Below are 23,644 nucleotides of genomic sequence, written 5' to 3'. Positions count from 1 at the left end.
TGCATCAAATTGCCCAACATGCCAGATCTGTTAACACAGCACAACCAAAAGATCAGACACCCAGATCCAGCATCGCTGAATCTAGCAATCTGGCTCCTGAAATCCTAGAATTCGGGCACTTACAACTTACCCAAGAATGTATGGAAGTCATAAAACAAGCAAGAAGGCCATCCACCAGGCACTGCTATGCAAGTAAATGGAAGAGGTTTGTTTGCTACTGCCATATTAATCAAATACAACCATTACACACAACTCCAGAACATGTAGTGGGTTACTTGCTTCACTTACAAAAATCTAACCTAGCTTTCTCTTCCATTAAGATTCACCTTGCAGCAATATCTGCATACCTGCAGACTACCTATTCAACTTCCCTATTTAGAATACCAGTCATTAAAGCATTCATGGAGGGCCTTAGGAGAATTATACCACCAAGAACACTACCTGTTCCTTCATGGAACCTAAATGTTGTCCTAACTAGACTTATGGGTCCACCTTTTGAACCCATGCACTCCTGCGATATACAGTTCCTAACCTGGAAGGTGGCATTTCTCATCGCCATTACTTCCCTGAGAAGAGTAAGCGAGATTCAGGCGTTTACTATACAGGAACCTTTTATACAACTACACAAAAATAAAGTCGTCCTAAGGACCAATCCTAAATTTTTGCCAAAGGTTATTTCACCGTTCCATCTAAATCAAACAGTGGAACTTCCAGTGTTCTTTCCACAGCCAGATACCGTAGCTGAAAGGGCACTACATACATTAGATGTCAAAAGAGCATTGATGTATTACATTGACAGAACAAAGAACATCAGAAAAACTAAACAACTCTTTATTGCATTTCAAAAACCTCATGCAGGAAACCCAATTTCAAAACAAGGTATAGCCAGATGGATAGTTAAATGCATCCAAATCTGCTACCTTAAAGCTAAACGACAGCTGCCCATTACACCAAGGGCACACTCAACCAGAAAGAAAGGTGCTACCATGGCCTTTCTAGGAAACATCCCAATGCAAGAAATATGTAAGGCAGCCACATGGTCTACGCCTCACACATTCACCAAGCACTACTGTGTAGACGTGTTATCCGCACAACAAGCCACAGTAGGTCAAGCCGTATTAAGGACATTATTTCAAACTACTTCCACTCCTACAGGCTGATCCACCGCTTTTGGGGAAATAACTGCTTACTAGTCTATGCAGAACATGCGTATCTACAGCGACAGATGCCATCGAACTGAAAATGTCACTTACCCAGTGTACATCTGTTCGTGGCATCAGTCGCAGTAGATTCGCATGTGCCCACCCGCCTCCCCGGGAGCCTGTAGCAGTTTGGAAGTTACCTTCAATTATTTATATATGTATCATCTCAACCTTAAATAGGTGCATACTTAGTCACTCCATTGCATGGGCACTATTACTACAATTCAACTCCTACCTCACCCTCTGCGGGGAAAAACAATCGAAGATGGAGTCGACGCCCATGCGCAATGGAGACAAAAGGAGGAGTCACTCGGTCCCGTGACTCGAAAGACTTCTTCGAAGAAAAACAACTTGTAACACTCCGGCCCAACACCAGATGGCGAGCTATTGCAGAACATGCGAATCTACTGCGACTGATGCCACGAACAGATGTACACTGGGTAAGTGACATTTTCATTTCTTTAGTAGACATGAGCATTTTTGTTGTGATTTATGTTTTTTGTAGGACATATTAAACTTAAGTGATGATGCATTTTACGCACACGTTCTTAAAATGTGAAGGCAGCCGCCGATCTTTTCATTTCTACACTGCACTGATGACGCTTCTATTGTGAACACATACAAATGTAACATGTTTCATTGGCTGTATCTTCACTCGTTTATTTTGGTATGTGGTCACATGATTTTAGATGGAGACTAGTGGTCCATGTTTGGGATCTCTACTTGGCTCCTTTGGGATATTCCTGAAGGATTTATTTTAATCTGTTCTATTTTATAAGCACTTGCATAGCACAATTGCCAACCACATATCAATGCCCGTTGATTGTGGCTACCCATTACAAACCGAAAACAAATTCGAAACTGAACAATACTAACCTTAATTACAGGAATATTTATACATGGTCAACATACTTTAATAACACAAGGTTGCGCGAATAGGAAAGAAAGAAGAAGCATTTCTTTCCCTTATGTAATAAGAACACGACAGCAACAATAAAGATACAATTACGTAAAGAGCAGACATAAGGAACACATTGTACGGCAGGAATGCCTGATATGACCTCTAGTAACAACTCTGAGTTGCGTGTTTCTTAGCATATAGAGGGGTTAGCAATAAAGACTCCAGAGGAAACTACAGTCTGCATGCACTGAGTTGTCTGTGGGGGCTGTGCCCCCCTTTTTGTATTCTAAGGTTACAGACATAATACCCAAATTATTTATGTCTGTGGTTCAGGGACGGGCTGTGGTGCCTGCGATAACTTCCAACCCAAGGCTGTTGGCCTAGTAGCCAGCATCCACACCAAATCAGCAAATCTATCCTCCAGTTTAGATGTCTTTACTTCTTTAAATACATCTAAACATTTTCCTCAAAAGTACAGGGTAGTTTCTGTTAGTGACCTCCCCATCAAGTCAGTCACTGCAGCAAGATCCGGCAGTACTAATACTGTTCCTCTAAGACCTAACTTTGAAATCATAAGTTCTGCCTTACTTAAACCTCATGTGGGTAAGCATCCCCTGGCTAACTGAAGTGTGCTTTGTTTGCTTCCTTTCAGTATTTCTCGGGAGCAGTTGATGTCTACTGGTGGAGTGTGGGAGGCTTGTGAGTTGGTGACCAATCTACCAAGAGGTATGAGCAAAGGGCAGAATTCGACTTGAGTGCTTATAATATATGCAACATTCCTGTGTTAGAAGCACCTTGAACAGATAATGTAGAGTTAGATAAGACCTTTAAGCATAAACCAGACAGTTGCAAGGCATGTAATATACTGCAACCTGGAATGTGAGAGTTCTGGAAATTCAAGTACAGAATGAACTAATGACTCTGGTTGATTAATGCCACCCAGAATTGTGTATGTATGGATTGTGGGTCGAATGGAACTCCTCTGAGGCTTGCGGGGGCGAATGACAGTAATACTGGCTTCAGTTGACATTATTTTTCCAGCTCCTTTTCCAATCTCTGTCTCTCGTTCTGTAGATAATCATGCAGCGGTGCTGGCGGTATTCAGTTCGTATCTTGGGATTGTAAAGGATGCCCTTGAAGAGATGGAACAGGTGAATCCATATTTCATTTTGTTGATGGCTTCTTTGGACCTCTGGGGCTAGAGACAAGAGTTTTGCCCCAGCTAATCTGCCTGTGTTTGTGTTTTTCTCTTTCAGCACCCAAGTAAGGAGACCTTTTTTCTTTGCGTGGTTCTTGTCCAGAGCCTAGTTCTTCAGGCCTCCTCTGTTTGTTTGTTTTTTTAACTTAAACCTCTTTTAACATTTTAATCATCTAAACCTTTTTTTATGTTTCTTCCTGTTTTATGAGTATGCATGTTTTAATCGTTTTGCAGCCCGTTTCCTCTTTTTTTTTCTTTCATTGTTTTCCTTTTTGAAATGCCTGATTTCCTCTACAGCTGTTTTGGTCTTTTGTCACCAAGCCTACGTTCTGCGTCTCCATCCTGCGGCATCTCTGCTTCTTCCTTATCTGTTTTTTTTTTTTTTACTTGGCTTTCGCTTTTCTCTCCAGGCTCTGGAGGATGACACAGATCCTTTTGCAGATATTTTGGAAGATGAAGAGTTGGGGGCTCGGGGCAATCGGGACACTTATTGGTCTGATGCAGATCGACAGATCCATGCGCCCTGCATGGGACTGATGAAGTCCTCTAAGGCATGCCTAAAGAAAGTGATTACAGCCCTTAAGGCCCACGGGACAGCAGACACCCAAGAACACGTGGCTCAGTTGGACGACCTTGCAGATATTGCTAATGAGATAAGCCCCAGGTAATTATTTCGGGTTCTGTTGGTGCAGGACCGTGCCTAAAATGAGTTGTTACTTTTGCAGTCTCTGCATTGGTGGAATGAGAGTTGGTGTGTGGTGAACGGTAGGTGTGTGGTGAACGGTAGGTGCCTCAGTGGTGAATTGCAGGTGGATGCTACAGAGCAGTTACCTTTATGGAAACAGGATATGACTTTTGCGCCTCGACTTGAGATACAGGACGTTTGTCATTGACATCCATTGTGCCTCTGCCTACTTCCTGTGGGGGACAAACTGGTCTACATTTACTTTGATAAGAAATCGAGAGAGCAGAGTTGAGTGAAGTTCTTTATTCATAGAATTATGACAAATCTAGTTTGTCATTAGTTTCTGTGGCAAATTGCCTCCACCGAGTTGATTCACCATTACTCTTCCACCTACTAATTGTCACTGCTTGGTAATGAGTTATTCTGCGTTTTACTTTGTTTCATGTCCTTCTCCCTTTGTCTTAAGCGTCGATGACCTGGCCCTGAGCATGTACCCTCCAATGAACCATCTACCCGTGCGTCTGAATGTAAGTACTTGCTCTTCAGTAAATTGTACTTAAAAAGCCAATCACTGAAATTGAACTACTTCAGTGTGTTTCAAATGCTTGCTAAAGCACAGACACTCACAAACCCTCTCTCGCTGCTGTTCTTCTCATCCCCATTCTCCCTCACTGCAGCGGATTCAAGATATTGGGCAAAGTCATTGGTTCTGCCTGGCCTCGTCAAACTGGGGTTAGATCCAGTACTGGGCATGTTGTCCAGGTCAGCGGCTAAGAGATATTTTAACTTGTCCACTGTCAGAGTCGTACCGTACAGGTCAAAACACTAGCACTCATCCTGGCCTATTTTCCAATGATAGTCACACACTTGGAAGAATTCTTGCAGCCTGGCCAGATACATCTTTTGTTTCTTTGCATCCGGTGTGCTTTGACAAAAATGTTAGCGTGAAGGCCATGTAATATGTGTACACCTTTTTTCCTCCCATGGGGTGATTTGTTTTGTAGCGTAGCACTGTTCACATGTTTTAGCTTCATTCAGAGCCACAACTTGTTTCCACTGGCTACAGATTATTCTGAAAACAATTTATGTCTGGGTGTTCTCCGTTACCTTGCAAATTTCTCCCTCTTTCCGTTGTCTTCAGGTCATCAAAGAACAAATAAAAACTCACACCAGTTCCTGCATGGCCCGCTTTTCTCAAAAGGATATTAGGCACCAAGAATAGCACAGTGCAGTTCCAAACCTGCATAACCACGGCCTTGTCTAGATACTTAGTTCTTCAGCCCAGGTTTAGAATGAGTGAAATGCAGGCTCCAGTACCTCTTGGTATGTCAACAATTAACCTGGGTTAAGCACTGAGCTGTATCTCAGCCCTGCTCTCCTGTAGGGCTGTCTTGGTGACCACTAAGAGATAGCTGAAAGGGCTTTTCACCCAGCTGTTTATAATAATGGACTGCTCCCAAGTTCAGTTTTGGTGTTGCCTTGACCTTTGAAATCTCAGCCTTACAGAAGAAGTGGAGCTCAATATACTGGAGGTGAAGGTAATCTCTATATGCTTTATCGGAATACTCGTGCTGTTGAGTTCAGCATTTTACTTACATAGTAAAGAGTGTGGAGGTACTTACTCATCAGAATCCATCATGCGCTCCACTAATAGGAATTTAGGGCCGCAGGTAGTGTCTGGTGGAGCTCTGCTGCAAATAAGTGGAGGGGAGCTCCCACCTGAACAAGTTAACAGTTCTTCCTTTGAGCTGAGGCGGGGAGTTGCCGGTTGAATACCGTCGCGACCTTGTGGGACACTTCTTCCACGGGCCATCCTTTTTGATGCATCAGGAGGTCCAACATAATTGGGGCAGTACGGTCAATTCAGATTTTCAGTACAAGGATAGTAAAAAGTAACACTGGTCCTGATGCTGAGTGGAAAAATAAAATCCACGCATATGTGGTTAACTCTTTGTTATTATGTTTCTTTTTTTTTTTTTTGCTTTTCAGAACCAAACCCTCACTTTGTAGGTTTGATTCTGGTTTTGGGGAAGTTTTGAGGTTTTTGAAGTCGTAGTGTGAATCTAACACTTTTGTGAAGGTCCCCCCCCCCGAATACCCTCCTCTCTGTTTTACTGAATGCCTAACATGTATTGATTCAAACTCCACCTAACATTGACATTTGTTTCTTTTTTTTTAGGCTGCAAAGCTGGCCTCCGTATTAAAGAAATTCTTGGAAATCGCAAAGTGAGTACCGTGCTGCAGGTGTTTATGCTGCAGCACCTAAACATTGCTAACTATATTTTAAATGTAGCTGTTTTTTATAGCAGCATATCCAGACGTTGCTATGTGAGGGGCCCTTGAGGGTGGCACAATACATGCAGAAGCCCTTGGGGACCCTCTTTGGTATTCATGCCCTAGGTACTAGGGGTACCATTTACTGGGGACTGATTGGGGGGGGCAAAGGTATTGCCGGTTGGGGAAAAGTTGAACAGTTGTAGGGAAAGAGATCTGGCACTGGGGACTTGATTAGCAGGAACCATGTGCACTTTCAGTCAAAAGTACCTCAGTCACCTGGCCATGTCAAAAACAGGCCCTTTCCTACAAAAGTCATCTAGTTTTGACAGTGATTGTGGTAAATTGATGTCCCCTAATAGTAAGGGTGCAGTTAGAATTTTAGCTACGGTTTCATCATCAAATAGTATACATCCCATTTTCAGGGCAACGCTCGTATTTGTTGATATTTATCACATCCGATCAATAATGAGCCTATGGATGTTTTCAATTATCTGATGCAATAGAAAATGATGCAGTTACAAAATAACTCCTAATTGAGGACATAGTTTCCCAATTCCAGCATCCAATACATGACAGAAAGGGCAGATCCGGTATCCTAATAATGCGTGCTAGGGTACGATGTGACTGTTCTTTACCTGTAAAAGCAAATGATTTTGCTTGTAAGTAGTTTTCAATGCTTAAATGACATTCACTAAACAAATCACTTGAATATTTTCTATGTTCTGGACCTTGATTAGAAACAAGGAGCAGTTGTCTGTCAGCTAACTTAATACACCGCAATTCAAAAGTGATAGTAACAGTACACTATCTCAAGACTCCCGAATAGTAGGGAGGAGATGTGGCTTAGTGGCTTGAGCTGCAGACTTTGAAACCTGGGGATCCAGGTTCTAATTCTGGCCTTGGCACTTGAGATCAACATCTTGTGATTCTGAGAAAATTGCTTAATGTCCAGTGCCAAAGAAAAAGTATGTGTGAAGTGTATTTGTGTAATCCTCACTTGATGAACAAGTCATCTCCCAGCCCCCATGTAATTCACAGCGCTCCATTGCTCTATACAAATACCAATACATGCTCACAAATTGTGTCAATGTAGGAAGTGGAACATGTAGAGAAGGTCAGAAGAAGCGGCTATCAAAAAAAATGATCACAGAGAAGACCGCTCTGGAGGAACCAGCAAGGTTAGAGAAAGGGGGTGGAAAGAGGTGCTGACCAAACATAGCTGCATGCCCTTGGGCCTGCTTCCAGCTGTGCTATATGCATTTTACATAGTCTAGAGAAAGCGAGGCCTTCCTCTACACCATGATGAGGCTGAGTGTTTTTAATGGGAGATGGTAATGGACAGACCGCTACTAGCTATTGCCATTTCTTTGCAGTGCCTGAAAACGTCAGTCAGACTCTTCTCTTTCCAATTCCATCCACCTTCTGATATTTATTTGCACTCCGGTTCCCTACCATGAGGGAGATAAGTAAACAAAACTGCCCAGAAATGAAGCAGAGAAAGATGGAGTAATCTGGACAGTTTTGAAAATCTGGACTAGGCAGAGCTATCCTTCATTAGACACAGGCTCCATTGTGCTGCTGGTGAGTCTGTATGGTACATCTGAGTTCAGTAATGACACCGAAAGGTTGTATGTCTTGGGGGCTGAGAAAAAGGCACTCTCTTTCTGTGAAGAATGCATTGGTCTTCATTATTAGTCATAAGCTCTGAATGATCCTGTCCACACATGGAATCCTGGAGATATATTTTCTTTTTGAAAAGCAATTTTTTCTAGGAAACAACATTTTCAACACCCCTTAAGTCTAAAATGGTCAGTTTTCGCTTATTTTCTTGAAAAAGAAACCCTCACTTACGCTTTTTAAATAAGGATGAAAGAAACTTTGGATAATGTAGCTCAATAGGCTGAAGCCTGAAAGGCTTAGAAATTGCTACTGATCCATCTAAGGAATAGCATACCACCAGTATCCCATCATGGTGCTGAAGGTTGCAATCTAGCCAGTTCTTCTTATGGAGCTCTGCGAATCCCATTTGGAGGTTTTTTTTCTTCTTGGAAACTTTTCTGAATATCTTTTTTTTAAAAAGGTTTGGGATAGGGAGACAAAGTTTTCTGCCTTCTGATAGAAAATATATATTTTTTAATCACAAAAGCTATCCCATTTTTTGATGTGCAACACGTTTGGGGTGATGGAATGCCAAACTGCAGTCAGTATTGTGTGTTTTTGACTGTGCAGAAGATTGGGTGGATATGGAAGCATAGGAAGGTGAGCTTGAAGACTGTATCGAAATTGAGGGCAACTTCTTCTAGCAGGTCTTTATATCTGACTTTGACATGCTTACACAGGATGAAAAGGAGGGTGGCATGTACACCAGACTGTGACTACTCCAAGACCTAGTCACTGTTTGGACGAATCTTTCCAGTGTTATCACTATCCTCATCTTTCACTTCTGAGCAAAGGGCCTCCCCAGTTTAGCCTCCAGTTGCGGTGTGCCATTCTTACCTCCAGTGCCTGCTCAACATGTTTTGCCTGCAACACTGTTGGCTCTTCTACCTGTGCTGCTTTAACTAGCTTTGCTACCTTCTGCTAACGCTACTTTATTGCCTATCAGGAGTACAAGATCTTATACAGATAGATCCAGAACTCTAAGGAGGTGCCTTAAAGTTCTGATTGCAGCAGACATCATTCAAGTTCTTCAGGTCGTCATTCTTCATCATATAGGTATACCAGATTCCACTGCTTCAGATCATCTGCTGTTCAAGATACACATCAGTCTAAATCTTCTAGTGTTCAAGGTCTCCTCATTATATTTGCTCCCCATAGTCCTCTTCCCTTTCATCAGTATTCTCCAACTCTGATTCTCCTCCAATGAGCTTTTCTCCTACAGGTGAGATCACAATGTAGGAAAGTGCGTCTTTTTGACAGGGATACCCTCCACTTTTTTTCCTGGTACATGATGTGATTTCGACTGAAAGTGCACTGGGTTGCTGCTAACCAGGTCCCCAGTGCTAGATCTCTTTCCCAAAACTGCACAGTCGTTTCCCCAATTGGCAAACCCTTTAACACCCTCTGTAAGTCCCTAGTAAGTGGTACCCCTGGTACCTAGGTTCTGGGGTACTAAAGAAGGTCCCTGAGGATTTCACCACGTATTGTGGCATCATAAGGGACCCCTCATCAAGTGCATGACAGGCTGCCATTTGCAGGCTGCGTGTCTTTCTGCAAAGGTGAAAACACGACAAGGCATGCAGCCTGTGTGCCATGTCGCCTAACACTGCATGCAATGTATAAGTCACCTCTCTAACAGGCCTTACAGCCCTAAGGCAGGGTGCATTATATTACATGTGAGGACATATCTGTATGAGCAGATATGCCCCTGCTATGTCTTTGTCAATTCTCAAAGGGCGACCAGAGAAGCCATTTTAGATGCATGTGCTGGACGCTGGTCAGTACGTGTTCCCCAGCTACATGATGGCTTCACTGAAGATAGGGATGTTTGCGTTCAAACATCTCATATTGTTGAACCCACACTGGTGCAGCATTGGATTTGCCAATACATGCACCCAGAGGGCACCTTAGAGGTGCCCCCTGAAATCCTACCAGCCTCTGGTGTGCTCACTGATGGGTTTCTGCCAGCCTGCCACCTGAGACACTGTTCTGGCCCCCTACGGCGAGAGCCTTCTGCTCTCAGGAGGCCCAAAACAAAAGCTTGTCCAGGAAGAGGGTGTAACACCCCCTCCGATGGGATGACCTGCTGATTAGCCTTACTAAGGCGGCATGCCTCAAAGGGCTGCCGCCTTTGAAATTAAAATCTGGCTCCCCTCACAGGAGAGGAAACCCTCCTCTGTCTAGAGCCCATGTGGCACCTGGACAGGTGGGAAAATTAGCTTGTAAGGTAGGCGTGCCACCTCCAGGCTGAGAGATGGACACATTTTGTTTCAGAGGTAGGCCATCTTTGAGATGGCATACCTAGGAATTCTGGGACAGAGTTATGCCCACTTCCCACAGGAAGTGGTCATATAGGGGGCATTGTGACCCAAAGAGTCAGTAGCCCATTGGCTTCTACCCTACACACACCTAACACCCCCTGGCACCAGAGAAGCAGATCTCGCAGACGTGAATAGATTCTCCAGAGACGCAAAAGCGAGAACTGAAGACCGCTGACACTCGGCGCCAACCCTGCCAGCCTTCCTGCCTGCCCACCTTGACAGTCGTGCCAAAGCTGCCTTGTCCTCCAGCTGCTGAAACTTTAAAAAGCCTGGGAAGACTGCCAGCCTTCCCCCCAGCACCAGGGAACTCCTGTGGAGTATCAGACCTGCTCCCCTGCAGGCATCCAAGAACTACTGAAGAGGACTCTGGACCGCCAAAAACATTGCTGACCAGCATCACTGCACCAAGCCTCCTAGCCAGGGTTGAAGTGGGCCAACGTTTCCAAACAGGTCCCCAGCCTTTCCTGAAACCAGGTCCATTTTGAGTTTCCCCACTGTGACCCTCACTGTGACACCTGCATTCTCTTTGTGCAGGCCCCCCTCAACCGTGACTGCCTTCGATTACTGCAACCCAGACGGTCCACTGCACCTCTGCACCCGGATAGCCTGGACTGAGAAGAAGAGGACCATTTGGTATCTCTGCATCCCCCAGGCTCATGAGACTTCAGCCCACTTGTTGGTTCACCCTGACTGGTCCCCCAGTCTGTTGCTGCAGCGTGTTTCTGTGGGCCCCCCTCCACCGCGACTGCCACCGGTGACGGACACCCTTTGGTCCAAGAATACTGCACCTGGCTGCCCTAGACAGAGAAGAGGACCATTGGGGTCCCTCCGTCCCAACCATTGCTAGACCTTAGCCCACTTGGTGGCTTATCCAAACCCGACACCTTGTCCTAACATGCAACCTCTTTTCGCAGTGATCGATCCCAATAGGAACATATTGGGCACCCAATGCTGTTTTGCACTCTGCACTGGGCCACCCCTGTGCCGCTGAGGGTGTACTGTGGGTGCTTTCTTGGACCTTGCCTACTACTCACCTTAACTCCTGGAGATTCTTCTTGTAAGTCGCTGTACTCTACCTGTTTGCAGCACTTGTTTTTCTACCATATGATAACATTGCAGAACTTAGAAATAGCACTTTTTATAACGAAAAGTATTCCTATTTAAAAACATACTTATTGAACAATTTTTCTCTGATACCTAAACATACAGAAAGATAACTGCTATTTTTGTAATTTCGTGTGGATCTCCTTCTTGAGTTGTGCGTCTCATTTGATGACTATTGCATGTATTTGTAGGTGTTTTGCACTCCTTTGTGTTAAGCCTAAGGCTGTCGACCACACTACCCCTAGGTAGAGCACTTTGGGATTGCAAACTAGGCCCTGCATTGCATAGCAAGCAAGTCAGCTCCCCAGTCAAGCCACTGGGGAACCTCTGGACCCTTTAGATGGTATTCACATACCACATAAAGGGCCAGCTTCCTACACACAAAGTTCAGCCAACTCTTGGTGAAATGTTCTGCAAATGTAACATCCCTATCCCAACAACTCCGCTATAGTCATAAGTCATTTTAGATAACTGCCCCACCATTCTTCTGCACAGCCTTTGCTTCTCCTAGTTCGGAGACTGCTAGAACCTGCTATGCAGTTGTTCCAAACTTTAGCCTTAGCAAAGTCTGCTCTGGATGTTTTACTTCCTAATCAAGAACCTTTTTTCCTGCATGCGGACCCACCTCCTGATTCTGTCTTAGTAGCTGCTACAAGTAAGTATCATTCAACTTTAGCATCTTCAGTGGTAGCTTCTGAAAAGAGAGAAAGGAAAGTAGACAGTTGCTAGATAGTTTTATGGCACATCAGCCACTTCCATAAAGGCGCTGAGTATCACTGTCTTACTCGGATGCCCCTGTATGTGAATCTCTAATGTTTGCAGGGGATACTTTGTTTTGAACACAATCACTATTTTTCAGCTGTACTATGAGGGAGGGGGGAGAGGTGATGGTCTCCAGTCAAGTAATTAGTCTACCTCCTGATTCAGCCCTTCGTGGCTACTGTCTTTTCTTGGCCCTTTATGGCTCCGCGATATCAGCTTGAAACAAGATGCTCCCAGAGGATTTTGAACCTTCTTTTCTCTTTCTCTAGAACAACTCTGTTTGGAGTCACTGCAGATTAAAGGTAGCACATGAAGTCCTTGTTGTAGATACTCAAGACTTTGGACCTTTGTAAGGACTACAGGAAACATCAGTGCAAATGTCACAACAGCCACTACCAGCGACCGGAGTTCAAGCCCGTCAGTGGCTTTAACAATACCACTGACAACAGCAGTACCAAAAGCCATTCCAGCCTCAAGTGTCCACAAAAGGAAGAGGCTGACACCAAACATGGGTTGCTTCAGGAAAACCACCCAAACAATGACTCTTCAGTTTTCCCTCCACAACTCAACTAGGGGAGTGCATAAGCAATTAAATGGACAAGTAAGATAGAATAACGGACAGATGGGTGTTGAATACTGTGGAAAATAGGTGTTCTATAATGTTTGTCATCTGCTCCATCCGTCATAATAATTCTAAAGATGACATCTCAGTACTGTTGAGAGTTATTCTGTTTGATGGTTTGTACCCTTCTGATCAAAAAGGCAGGCAAACTGGTCCCTCAGTCCCAAAAATCAAAGGGGATTTACTCCTTATTGTTACTTTCTGGTTCAAAAGGAGAGACCAAAGCAAGAACACCATCTCATTGTGTAGCCCTCAGGACCGTAAACAAGTGCTTAAAGAGAGTGGTGTTTTATAGGTTGGAACTTATCAAAATATACCCTAAACCTCATCAGAGGGGTTGGATTGTTGCCATAGATTTTCAAGATGCATATTTTCACATCCTTATCATACAGAAACACCAGAGTTCTAGTGGTAAATGTATATTACCAGTACCGAGTTCTTCCTTTCGGCTTCAAGCCAGCACCACAAAACTTTTTGAAATGCATTTCTGTGGTGACGGCACATCTCCAAAAGATGTAAAATTGCACCCTTCCCTACCTGGAAGATTGACTTATAAAGGCACTAGCACCTCTGGAATCCCAGTGACGCTACACCATAGACACTTTGCGACGACACTTAGGTAGCAGAGCAGCCTGGCTCATGAATTCTTGCAGTATTGACATTTTAAGCTTCCATAAGATTGCATGAACAATTTAAAATAAGCAAGATATCCATCCACTGGAATATCCATTAGAATATCCACTAGAAAACAGGTATGTTTTTGAGCTATTGACCCTGAAGCCTGACATGGCTGCAAACTCGCTCAGTAGGTTCATTGCGAGTGCTGCACCAGTTGGACCCTCATACAGATAGAGCAGTATGTCATCTGCATACAGTGAAACAAGATGATCTCTACCTTCGATGCAGCCTCATCCTCCAGTGTGGTAAAGGATGTGATACAGTCTGCGAAAATTCAGGGAAGTGTTGCGTGTCGATATATACCTGTTTTAGTCGTGATGTATCAACCAGGCCTATGGGGAAGAAGTCTAAGGGCCAAAACGTTGCTCGGAATTTTGAAATCTATATTTATCTTGGATAGGGGTGGAATGTGGACGTGGGAGCTCCTGTGTCTTTGGACTTGGGAGGTGGGATCACCATTGCATATCTGGTAGGTGGGAGGGGGTAGGGGCCTCATCTCAGTGATTCAGCATACAGCTTTTCCAGCCTGGGGGTCAAAGACCCAGCAAAAGTAGAGTAAAATTCTGTAGGGACTCCGTCTGGACCTGGGGTCTTTCTGCTTGCCAATCCCTTTATTGGCAATTGGATCTCATGGGCCATGATTGGGGCACCAAGGGTCTCCTGTACTTCCTGGTCTAAGACTTGCAGTGGCATTCGTGCCAAGAAATCGTTAATAGCCTCTGGGGCAAGGAATTCAGGTTGTCTGTAAAGAGATTGGTAATAATCTCGAAAGGACACAGTGATCGCCCGAGAGGAGGAAAGTGTTGTGCCGTCTCTTGAAGTGATTTGAGTGATAGGGGACCCTTGTGTTTCTGGCCCAACGAGCCAAGCTAGGAGTCTACCAGTTTTACCCTCCTCATCATGCCCTAGTGACGTATTCTTTGTAGTTGTAACACCTCAGGTGTTCCAGTACAACTTTATACTGTTCCCTGGTCTCGAATTGGCATGTCCATGAATCCTCATCCACCCCAAAGGTGTTATCAGTGTCATGGAGTCTATTTTCCAATGTGTTAAGTTCCCCATAAAACTGCCTCCTGGCCCTGACCCCGGAGCACCACTTTGAATGCCTTCCACGCAATAAAGCCAGAGGAGCCCTTGCCCTGATTTTGTGAAAAACAGTCTACAATGGCAGTGCCCAGGCTATCCTTAAAAGTCTGGTCCTCCAGGTGGCAGGTGTTCAGTCTCCACGTGAGTACTGTTGGCCGGCCCTCTACAGGGCAGAACTTCAGGAGTAAGGGGCAGGTCTGAAAGGGTGCGGCATACGTACTCTGAGTGTATCACGCTCTGGCCTATCCTAGTGGAACATGTAAAATTATCGAGCCTTGTATGCAGTTGCTAAATATCGGAAAAGAAGGAATAGTTCCTTTCCAGGCCATGTTGTATCTGCCAGATGTATACCACCCCCCAATGGGCTATCCAATCCCTGAGACCCTCAGATACCTTATGGGCCAGAGCACGGTGTATGGACTGGGTGGAACGATTGAGGGCAAGCTCTGCTACACAATTGAAATCTCCTTCTTTGAGGAGATCATCCATTGCTAAGGGAGCCAAGAAAGCAGACAGTCTGTGGAGAAAAGCTACCTGCTCTTGGTTGGGGCACATGCACTCACTAACTTCATGTCCGTACCCAGGAGTTAGCCCTTGATTATCACATACCAACCTTCTTTGTCTATCTGTGAGTGGATCAGCTCTTAACAATGTGAGGGACTCCTGGCTTATCTATACAGCTGCCCAAGCTACCGTTGTTGCAGCATGTCAGCCTCCCATCCGCCCCACCTCCCCTCCCCGGTAAGATGCATCTCGTGTAACATTGCCGCCAGTACTGCCCGCCACCTCTGGTATCTATCTATGTTGTGTCATTTGACCACGGATCCCAACCCCCGTATATTCAAGGATAGGAAGGTTATTGTTGGTCTTGGGCTGGTCTTGTCCACCCCCACCCAAAACATGAAGACAGGATCCCCGGGACAGTAATCCAAACGAATTAATCTCCTTTAAACCACAAATACCCTATCCCATGAGCAGCCCTGCAAATGCTGGCTGCCCAAACCTGTAAACAAAACATGGACATTAAGACAGGAGCGTCTCCTCCAGTACTCTGGCAGGGGCAAATACAGTTGGGGTGGGCTGTGCCAAACAAAGATCCACTCTGCTGCACCAGCCCTGACTCCTAAGTAGGATCTCGAGTAGGTTTGCCGGCCCTCAGCTTAGCAACAAGTGGCATGTTGGTCAGGTGCACCCACCAGGATGAAGTCCCCAGCAGGAGGAGCCAGTTACACCAGCAAGGTCAGCAATGGGAAAACAAGAATATACATGTTTCATTCATGTGCCTCTTCAGGTCAGTCCCACCTGGTAAAGCAGGGAGTCAAGACCTACGCTCCAAGGACACCGCAGTTATCATGATTAGTACATGTCTTTCCCCCCAATTCTCCTCCCACATGTCTTCCTTCTAGATCACGTTGTATACTGATTGCGGAGTTCATTCGATCCCCAGTGCTGGGTGATGTGTCGGTGTCTGTAGCTAACAATCCGTGTTCCGAAGGTGTTCCCACATCTGCATTTGTCTTATGGGACAATGTAGTCTCCGTCACTGCCTGCAAAGCTGCCACTCATTCCTTCAGCATCTGGGAGGGGGATGGTTTCTTTAGAGACCTGCCAGCTTGAGACCCATGTGCTCTCTTTCTGGATCTTTCTTTAGGGCGTCCAGTCTGTGTGCAGACTCTGTGAAGCACCATTTCTGTATACCCCTAACCAGTCCCAGTCCGCCTCCGGGGTATCATAAAGATGGGTCACACCATCAAGGATCTTTGTTGGAAACATCAATGAATATTGCAGTCCCACTTTCAGTTAGCTTTCTTGACAGTCAGAAAGAAAGCACGTTGTGCCTGAGACACTTTAAAGTGTGGGAAGTTTGAAACTTCACCATTTTTCGACTGCTTAGGGGCCTCCTATTCACACCTTGTGCAAGATAATATCCTTGTCATTGTAGTGTAGCAGTCGGGCCACCACCGGACGAAACAGACGGCCTTTGGCCAGTAGATAGGCGGGGACTGTATGAGCCCTTTCCAGTGCAAAGAAAGGGGTGAGAAGATTCAGTGCTACTTCAGATTTCAGTTTTCTAGGTACTTCACCATCTCTGATCTTTCTGCTCCCTCTGGTAGCCCCACCACTCTGTTATTACAGCGGTTGTGTCCTTCTGCATCCTCTGTATGCTCTTCTAGCTTGTGCACTGAGACTGTATGTCTCTTACTGAATTTTCAAGGTCCTTAATCTGGTCTGCTAGTTTACGATGTTCTGCCTGAAGCAGGCCTAGTCCTACAGAAACTGTGCTGCTGTCCTGCTGTAGTTGTAGCCATAGTGTCTGCTATGGCTGCAAGGACTTTGTCAAAGCGTGAGTGTAAGGAGGTCTCCAGGCACTCCGGCTCTGAGGGCGCCCTAGCAATCTGGGGAGAGTGATTGCAGAGGCAAGCTGTGTCACCGGTTCCTGGTCTTCACTTTTCCCATCTTATCTATGCGCCCTCTCCACTTCCCGGAGTGGCATGGATCAGCAATGCACTGCTGTGGGTAACCAGGACATTAGTTTATCACTCTATCAGGGCTAGGGGTTCGAGGCAGAGCTGCAAGCCCACGGGTACTGCATAGGGGTGTCCAGGCCAAATAGTTTGCAACGCAGGAATGGGAAGAAATAGTAGCCTTTCTGGGCCTCGGCTGCTTGGTGGCCCGGTCAGTTCTCGACAGTCTAGTCCTCCTCAGTGGCCTACAAGTGACCCAATACAGGCCTAGTCCCCTTTGGGGGCCTGACTGCAGTTTTCCCCCATTGCCACACAGATCCCTTAGTCTCCACTGAGTAGTGAGAGGGATTCAAGTCTCACAGGTGTTACGCACTAAGAAGTACGGTTCAGGAGGGGGTAGTTTGGGGGGTGGGGGGACGAATATTGTCTAGTTCCAGTGGCACTCACCACACCACCCCGTCTCACTATACAGTATTATGCAGCACCAGGCCAAACCTCCCTGGCCCCGATCCCTATGTCTCCGCGGGCATATGCCCTCCTCCCTCACAGTGGCCACAGCAAAAGACGCTTATCTTGTGGCGCTTGTCCTCTGCTGTCTGCAGGTAGGGGAGAGGGGATGCAAGAGGGGCACCCAACAGGCATCCACTGCTGGGCGTGCTAGGGACCCCGTTTGTACGGGGGAGAAAGGCTGCACCAGCACACTGATGTAGGCCTCAGCCCTCTCTTTGTTGTCGTGGCCTGGCCAGCAGAGGGTTTCTCGGCCCGATCAGGGCCTGCTCTCCTTCCTTCAACTTATTGCCTTCTGGGGGTCCCTGGGTGCCGGACAGCTCAATTGTCTCTCCCTTCTCCCCCTGTCTTAGACTGTGAGGATCTTCCATGCAGCATGTGCCCAACAGGAGCGCATCAGTCAGCCCTCTGCCATAGATCGCAGGAGGGCTCTTGCTTCACTCTCCGCTCCCATGGTCAAGAGAAGACTGGGGCAGCAGTTAACCGCCTGGGCCCCATGGGGCTGCACCACCGGCCGGGTTGCCCCTGGTCCTCCTACCTTAGGGGTCGTCTGCCATCTTGCAGGGCCAGTTCTGGACAGGCAGCAGCAACTCAGTCAGCCGCTATTGTGAGAGTAGCAGCTGTCTTTGGTCCCCAAATTGTTGCCATATGAGCCCTGTCCGTACCACCATGTGTGTGGTCAGCCAGCTATCCCCTTGGGTCACGTATGCTGTAGGATAATCAGTGGTCTGTTGTGGAGCAGCAGGCTCGCACATCGCCATCTTTGGCTCTCAGGCCACGCCTCCCCTTTTGCAACACATTATTAGTGGGCACTTTTATAACACATTGTTATCTTGACACCTATTCCAGAGCAGATACCTAAGTAGGCCAAGGTTCTCCTCAGAAATCTTTTTTGGTTATGGATTATTGATTCTTTCCCTTTATCATTTTGCTCTGCTTGTTTTGGGAATGGGCTTGCTATTCTACTGAGTGTTTATGACTCATAATGAAGATTGCCAGTAGGAGAAAGAATAGTTACCTGTAATCCCACTTCCACTTCACAGGAACACGGGAATCTTCATAAGCAACCATAACCCTTCTACCTCCCCAGAGAAAGGGCAAAGCATCTTACCATCACTTTTTCCATGATAATACATTTCAATAAAAAGAGAACTGGCTCAAATGCCATTTGCTGGCCAGAATGTGATACTGGTGTTATGCTATTCATTAAAGAAGCAGTTTCTTTTTTTTTTTAAAGTGCTCCAGGGCTGCACGCCTGAAGAGCACAATTTAATGAGCTTGTTACTGTATTAAAGGTTCCCGGAAGGAACAAGGATAACTGGTCAGTAGCTTTTCTTTGGTTTCTGTGTGGTTCATATTATATGTTTGTGTGTGCAGAGAAAGTGAGGTGGAGCACTGCTGATTCAGTTGCCTTATTTTCTCTATAGGTGAAGATTGTTCTGTGTGCATGTTTTTATGTGTGAGGGAAGATGGCCAGGCTGATGTCCATTTTGTAAATGAGCTTTGAGTGTGATTAAGGGCCAGATGTATGACGCATTTTTCAAGTCGCAAACGGCGTATCGGGCTGTTTGCGTCTTGAAAAATGCAATTTGGGATTTACAGACCCATTTATGCGATTCGGTAATCTATTTACCGAATCGCAAAAAGGGTTTGTGAGTCACAATTAGGAAGGGGTGTTCCCTTCCTAATTGTGAGTCGCAGTCCCATGTATGATTGTTTTGTGACCGCGAATGAAGTTGCAAAACAATCGTAGTTAGCACCAGTTTCAAACTGGTGCCAACCCATTCGCAAACGGGAAGGGGTCCACATGGGACTCCGTCCCCTTTGTGAATGGTAGCGAAAATAGTTTTCCAGAGCAGGCAGTGGTCCTACGAACCACTGCCTGTTCTGAAAAAATGAAAAGAAAACTTTACATTTTTTGTTTTTGAAATGCATCTCGTTTTCCTTTAAGGAAAACGGGTTGCATTTAAAAAAAAAAAAAACACAAAACAAAAACTGCTTTATTTAAAAGCAGTCACAGACATTGTGGTCTGCTGTCTCCAGCAGGCAACCATCCCTGTGAGGACGGCCATTCCCAATGGAGTCGCAAATTGCGATCTACCTCATGAATATTCATGAGGTAGGTCATTTGCGACCCCATTGGGATTCGCAAACAGTGTCATTGACACTGTTGTACATCAGGGTCGCAAAACCTGAATTTCGTACATGTGGCCTCAAGTGTAGGAAAGTGCCCCTTTTGACCTGGTAATCCCCACTTTTTTGCCACTGTCACTGATGTTTTTCGACTGAAGGTGCACTGGGTTCCTGCTAACCAGGTCTTCAGTGTTAGTACTAATTCCCTAAAACAAGGTAAAAGGTGTAATTGTGTATAGTTGGCACATACTTTAGCACTCCTGTACGTCCCTAGTATATGATACTCCTGATACCTAGGGCCTGGGTTCTAAAGAGGGTCCCTAAAGGCTGCAGCATGTATTATGCCACCGTAAAGGACTCTCCACCCCCCCCCCCCCCCTCCCCCTACAAATTGCATGCAGCCTGCCATTGCAGGCTGTGTCATGGTGAAGACCATGAGTGAAAACACAACATGGCACACTTATTGTGTGCCATGCAAATATCACTGCATATAATGTATGCAAGTCTCCCCTACAACAGGCCATATAGCCCTAAGGCAGAGTGCATTATATTTTATGTGAAGACATATCTGTATGGGCAGATAGACCCCTATGATGTCTGGTTCTTTTACTAGACATTGCAAGTGAACAGGGAAGACATAATAAGGTATGTACTGGGCACTGATCTTTACGATTTACCCAGCTACTTAGTGGCTTTACAGAAACTCATGGTGTTTGGTATCAACGACTCATCTTAGTAAAACCATACTGATGCCAGTATTGGATTTATTATGACATGCTCCCAGAGGTCACCTTAGAGGTTCCCCTGAAAACCTACTAGTCCTCTAGCGTGCTGGCTGACAGACAAGTGCCCCCCCCCCCCTCCCCCACCCTCACCCACCCCCAGAGGTGAGAACCCACACTTTCAGGGGCCAGAAACAATGCCTGCTGTGGAGGAAGGAGTTATCACTTCCTTCAGCAGGATGGCTAATTAATCTGCATACCAAAACTTCAAAGTCCCTGCTGCCTTTGATATGGGACCCCAGCTTTCCCCAGACCTGGGAGATGCCACCCCATGCCCTGAGGCCCATTTGGTACCAGGATAGGTGGGAAATAACTATGCATGTAAGTTTGTTGCACTCCCATGCTAGTCTCACCCCTAAAGTGGGCTGCCTGACGTGCTCCACAGAGGAAGGGGTTCACCATCTTGTTTTTGGTGGAACCAGGAACTCTGGGACAGGGTTATGCCCACTCTGCACAGGGAATGGTCATATAAGGGGTGTAGTCACCCCAGTGGTAAGTAGCCCATTGGCTACCACCCTACACGCCTCTAAACACCCCTAAATTGAGTATTTGGGTGCCACCTGACACCAGGAACCCAGATCCTACTGACTAAAGAAGAAGAGACCCAGATTCTGCTGACTAAAGAAGAAGATGGACAAAGTAGAGCCGACCAACTCAATAACCGAGGACTCACTAAGGACTTTGGTGCCAAACCCTGCCTACCTCTTCCGGTCCCGGCAGTTGCAAAGAGCCTCAGAGGCCTTCCAGCACTTCGCCAACCAGCAAGCATCTCCCTTGGAGTGGAGCCTGCAGCAGCAGGCACCAACCGTGCCTGTCTGGTTCTCCGTTGTGCTGACTGTCCGGTCCACCGAGGGAGCATCTCCCGAGAAGAAGGGTCCCGAGTGTCCAGGAGTGCAGCCCTGCTAACCCATCCAGTCTTTGAGATGCTGAGCCTACCCAGAGCCTTCCTGCACCAATACCCGGAGTCCCTCTGCCTGTTACATGCACCAAGGCTTGTTTATGTTCAGTCAGAACATCCCCCACCGCAAAAGCCTACCTGCAAGTCAAGGGACTTCAACAGCGGCCAGATTTGTGCCAGAAGTCGTTCTGCTGTGTTTCTTTCCCTTCTTCTGCAGGTACCGCAAGCATCATTAGAGCCTCTAACTCACTGGCCTGCCGGACAAAAAACCTCTGCATTGACAGTGTCTCTTCGGAACTGAGACTCTCAAGCGCTGAGCTTCCCCTTTGGGTTCACCAGACTGGTCATCCAGTCCCCATGTGCAACCCTTTTCTTCCAGGTACTGCTCCCATTGACTTCAACACGTCGTCCAAGGCTACCACCACTAGAAGCACCTCAACACATGGACACACCGGGGCAGGTAACCTGAAACAGCTGGTGGTTGTAAAGACCTTGGCTCCTACTTACCTTAAGTCCAGAAGAACAGTCCTGTAAATCAACTGCAATTGACCCTGTGTAGTGTATGTTTTCCCCTAGGATAACATTACCCCGTTCACTTTGACAGTTGTATTTTCTGCATATCTTAAAATCACTAACTCAAAAAGTGCTTACCTGATCTTATAGATCTTAGTGCCTAATTAATACAAAAAATCTGTACTATTTTTCTAAAATTGGGATTTAGTTTTTTTCTTGAGTGTGTGTCTCATTTATTGACTGTGTGTGTTCAACAAACACTTAGCACTACCCTCTGATAAGCCTAAACTGCTTGCCCACAATAACACAAAAGAGAGCATTTAGGGTCATTACGTTAGCCTCTGTTAGCCAAAATGGTCACCTGTACTATATGCATAGTGTACCCCTACATTGGTACACTGCATAGGTAGCCAGGTTACTACACCAAGGTAATCACATGTTCGGTGGCATGTGTAGCTGCAGATACACATGCTGTGCATAGTCCGCCGTCTGGTGTTGGGTCGGAGTGTTACAAGTTGTTTTTCTTCGAAGAAGTCTTTTCGAGTCACGAGACCGAGGGACTCCTCCTCCTTTGTTTCCATTGCGCATGGGCGTCGACTCCATCTTCGATTGTTTTTTTTCCGCCATCGGGTTCGGACGTGTTCCTTTTCGCTCCGGGTTTCGGGACGGAAAGATAGTCAGAACTTCGGAAAACTACGTCGGTATTGTTTAGTTCGGTATCGGGTTAGATAGAATCGACACCGAATCGTGAAGAGCTCCGGTAGCCCTTCGGGGTAACTTCGACCCCCCCGTCGGGGCCTGGTCGGCCCGACCGCGTGTAACATCGACACCGATGGAACGGACCCCGTTCCGATTCTGTCCTAAATACCACAGCAAATATCCATACACAGACCATCATTTGGTCTGTAACTTGTGCCTGTCGCCCGAGCACAAGGAAGAAACGTGTGAGGCCTGTCGTGCGTTTCGGTCCCGAAAGACGCTCCGTGACCGAAGAGCCAGAAGGTTGCAAATGGCGTCCACGCCGACAGGACAACGAGGGTTCGAGGAACAAGGAGAAGAAGAGGAAGCCTTCTCCATCCATGAATCGGACTCGGAGGAGTTCGACGCCGAAGAAACCGTGAGTAAGACGTCGAAACAAGCACCACACGGGAAAACAGACAAGGCCCAGGGGACGCCACTGCCAACAGGCCATGGCTCAACCCATAAAATAGGTGACCGTCCATCGGCACCGAAAAAGGGCGAACTGGTGCCGAGATCGTCCGACTCGGGTCGAGACACAGGCACGCAGCAATCTCGGGACCGAGAAAGTGCTGCCGAAAAGGGTCGACGCCGAGACAGTGGAACCGAAGCTGCTCGACGCAGAGACAGCGGCACCGAGGATGATCGACGCCGAGAAAGCTCGACTACAAAAAAGAGAAAATTCTCCTCGGAGCCGAAAACAAGCAAAGACACAGTTTCGGTGCCACAACGCCCAGCAACCGAACCGACTGCCAGCTCGTATTCAGAGGAACAATCACTGTCCTCTCAAATGCGCAAACACAGATTTGAAGAAGAGTTACAATCCACTGACGTAGACCACACCCAGAAGCGGATCTTCATACAGAGTGGGACAGGGAAGATCAGCACTCTTCCCCCAATCAGGAGGAAAAGGAGACTCGAGTTCCAAACACAAGAACAGACACCACAAGCAAAAGTGGTGAAGAAAGTAACTCCACCACCTGAAGAACCAGAACCTTATGGGCCTGGCGGCGCAGGGTACGCCTGAAATCTCCTTGGATTCACCTGCCTCAACTAACAGAGACACGGGACACTCTGTCAGGCGTAAAAGATCAGATTTTATTAGCTGCAGCT

At 46.4% G+C, this 23,644-nt stretch overlaps 1 protein-coding gene across 2 annotated transcripts in view; it reads left to right on the top strand.

Moving 5' to 3' along the window:
* The window catches only part of CCNDBP1 (cyclin D1 binding protein 1), a 105,660-nt gene that overhangs the window by 54,502 nt on the left and 27,514 nt on the right, over positions 1-23,644 (top strand). For both annotated transcript variants that reach the window (XM_069243472.1, XM_069243473.1), the window contains 5 exons: positions 2,756-2,829; positions 3,178-3,254; positions 3,712-3,965; positions 4,453-4,513; positions 6,166-6,212. In XM_069243472.1, the coding sequence (XP_069099573.1) occupies positions 2,756-2,829; positions 3,178-3,254; positions 3,712-3,965; positions 4,453-4,513; positions 6,166-6,212 (513 nt within the window). The remainder of the gene's footprint in view (positions 1-2,755; positions 2,830-3,177; positions 3,255-3,711; positions 3,966-4,452; positions 4,514-6,165; positions 6,213-23,644) is intronic.

The sequence above is a fragment of the Pleurodeles waltl genome, chromosome 7 (genome assembly GCF_031143425.1).
Source record: "Pleurodeles waltl isolate 20211129_DDA chromosome 7, aPleWal1.hap1.20221129, whole genome shotgun sequence".
Lineage (NCBI taxonomy): Eukaryota > Metazoa > Chordata > Amphibia > Caudata > Salamandridae > Pleurodeles > Pleurodeles waltl.
Note: the sequence above shows the minus strand (reverse complement) of the source record. Positions and strands in the feature narration are given on the sequence as shown.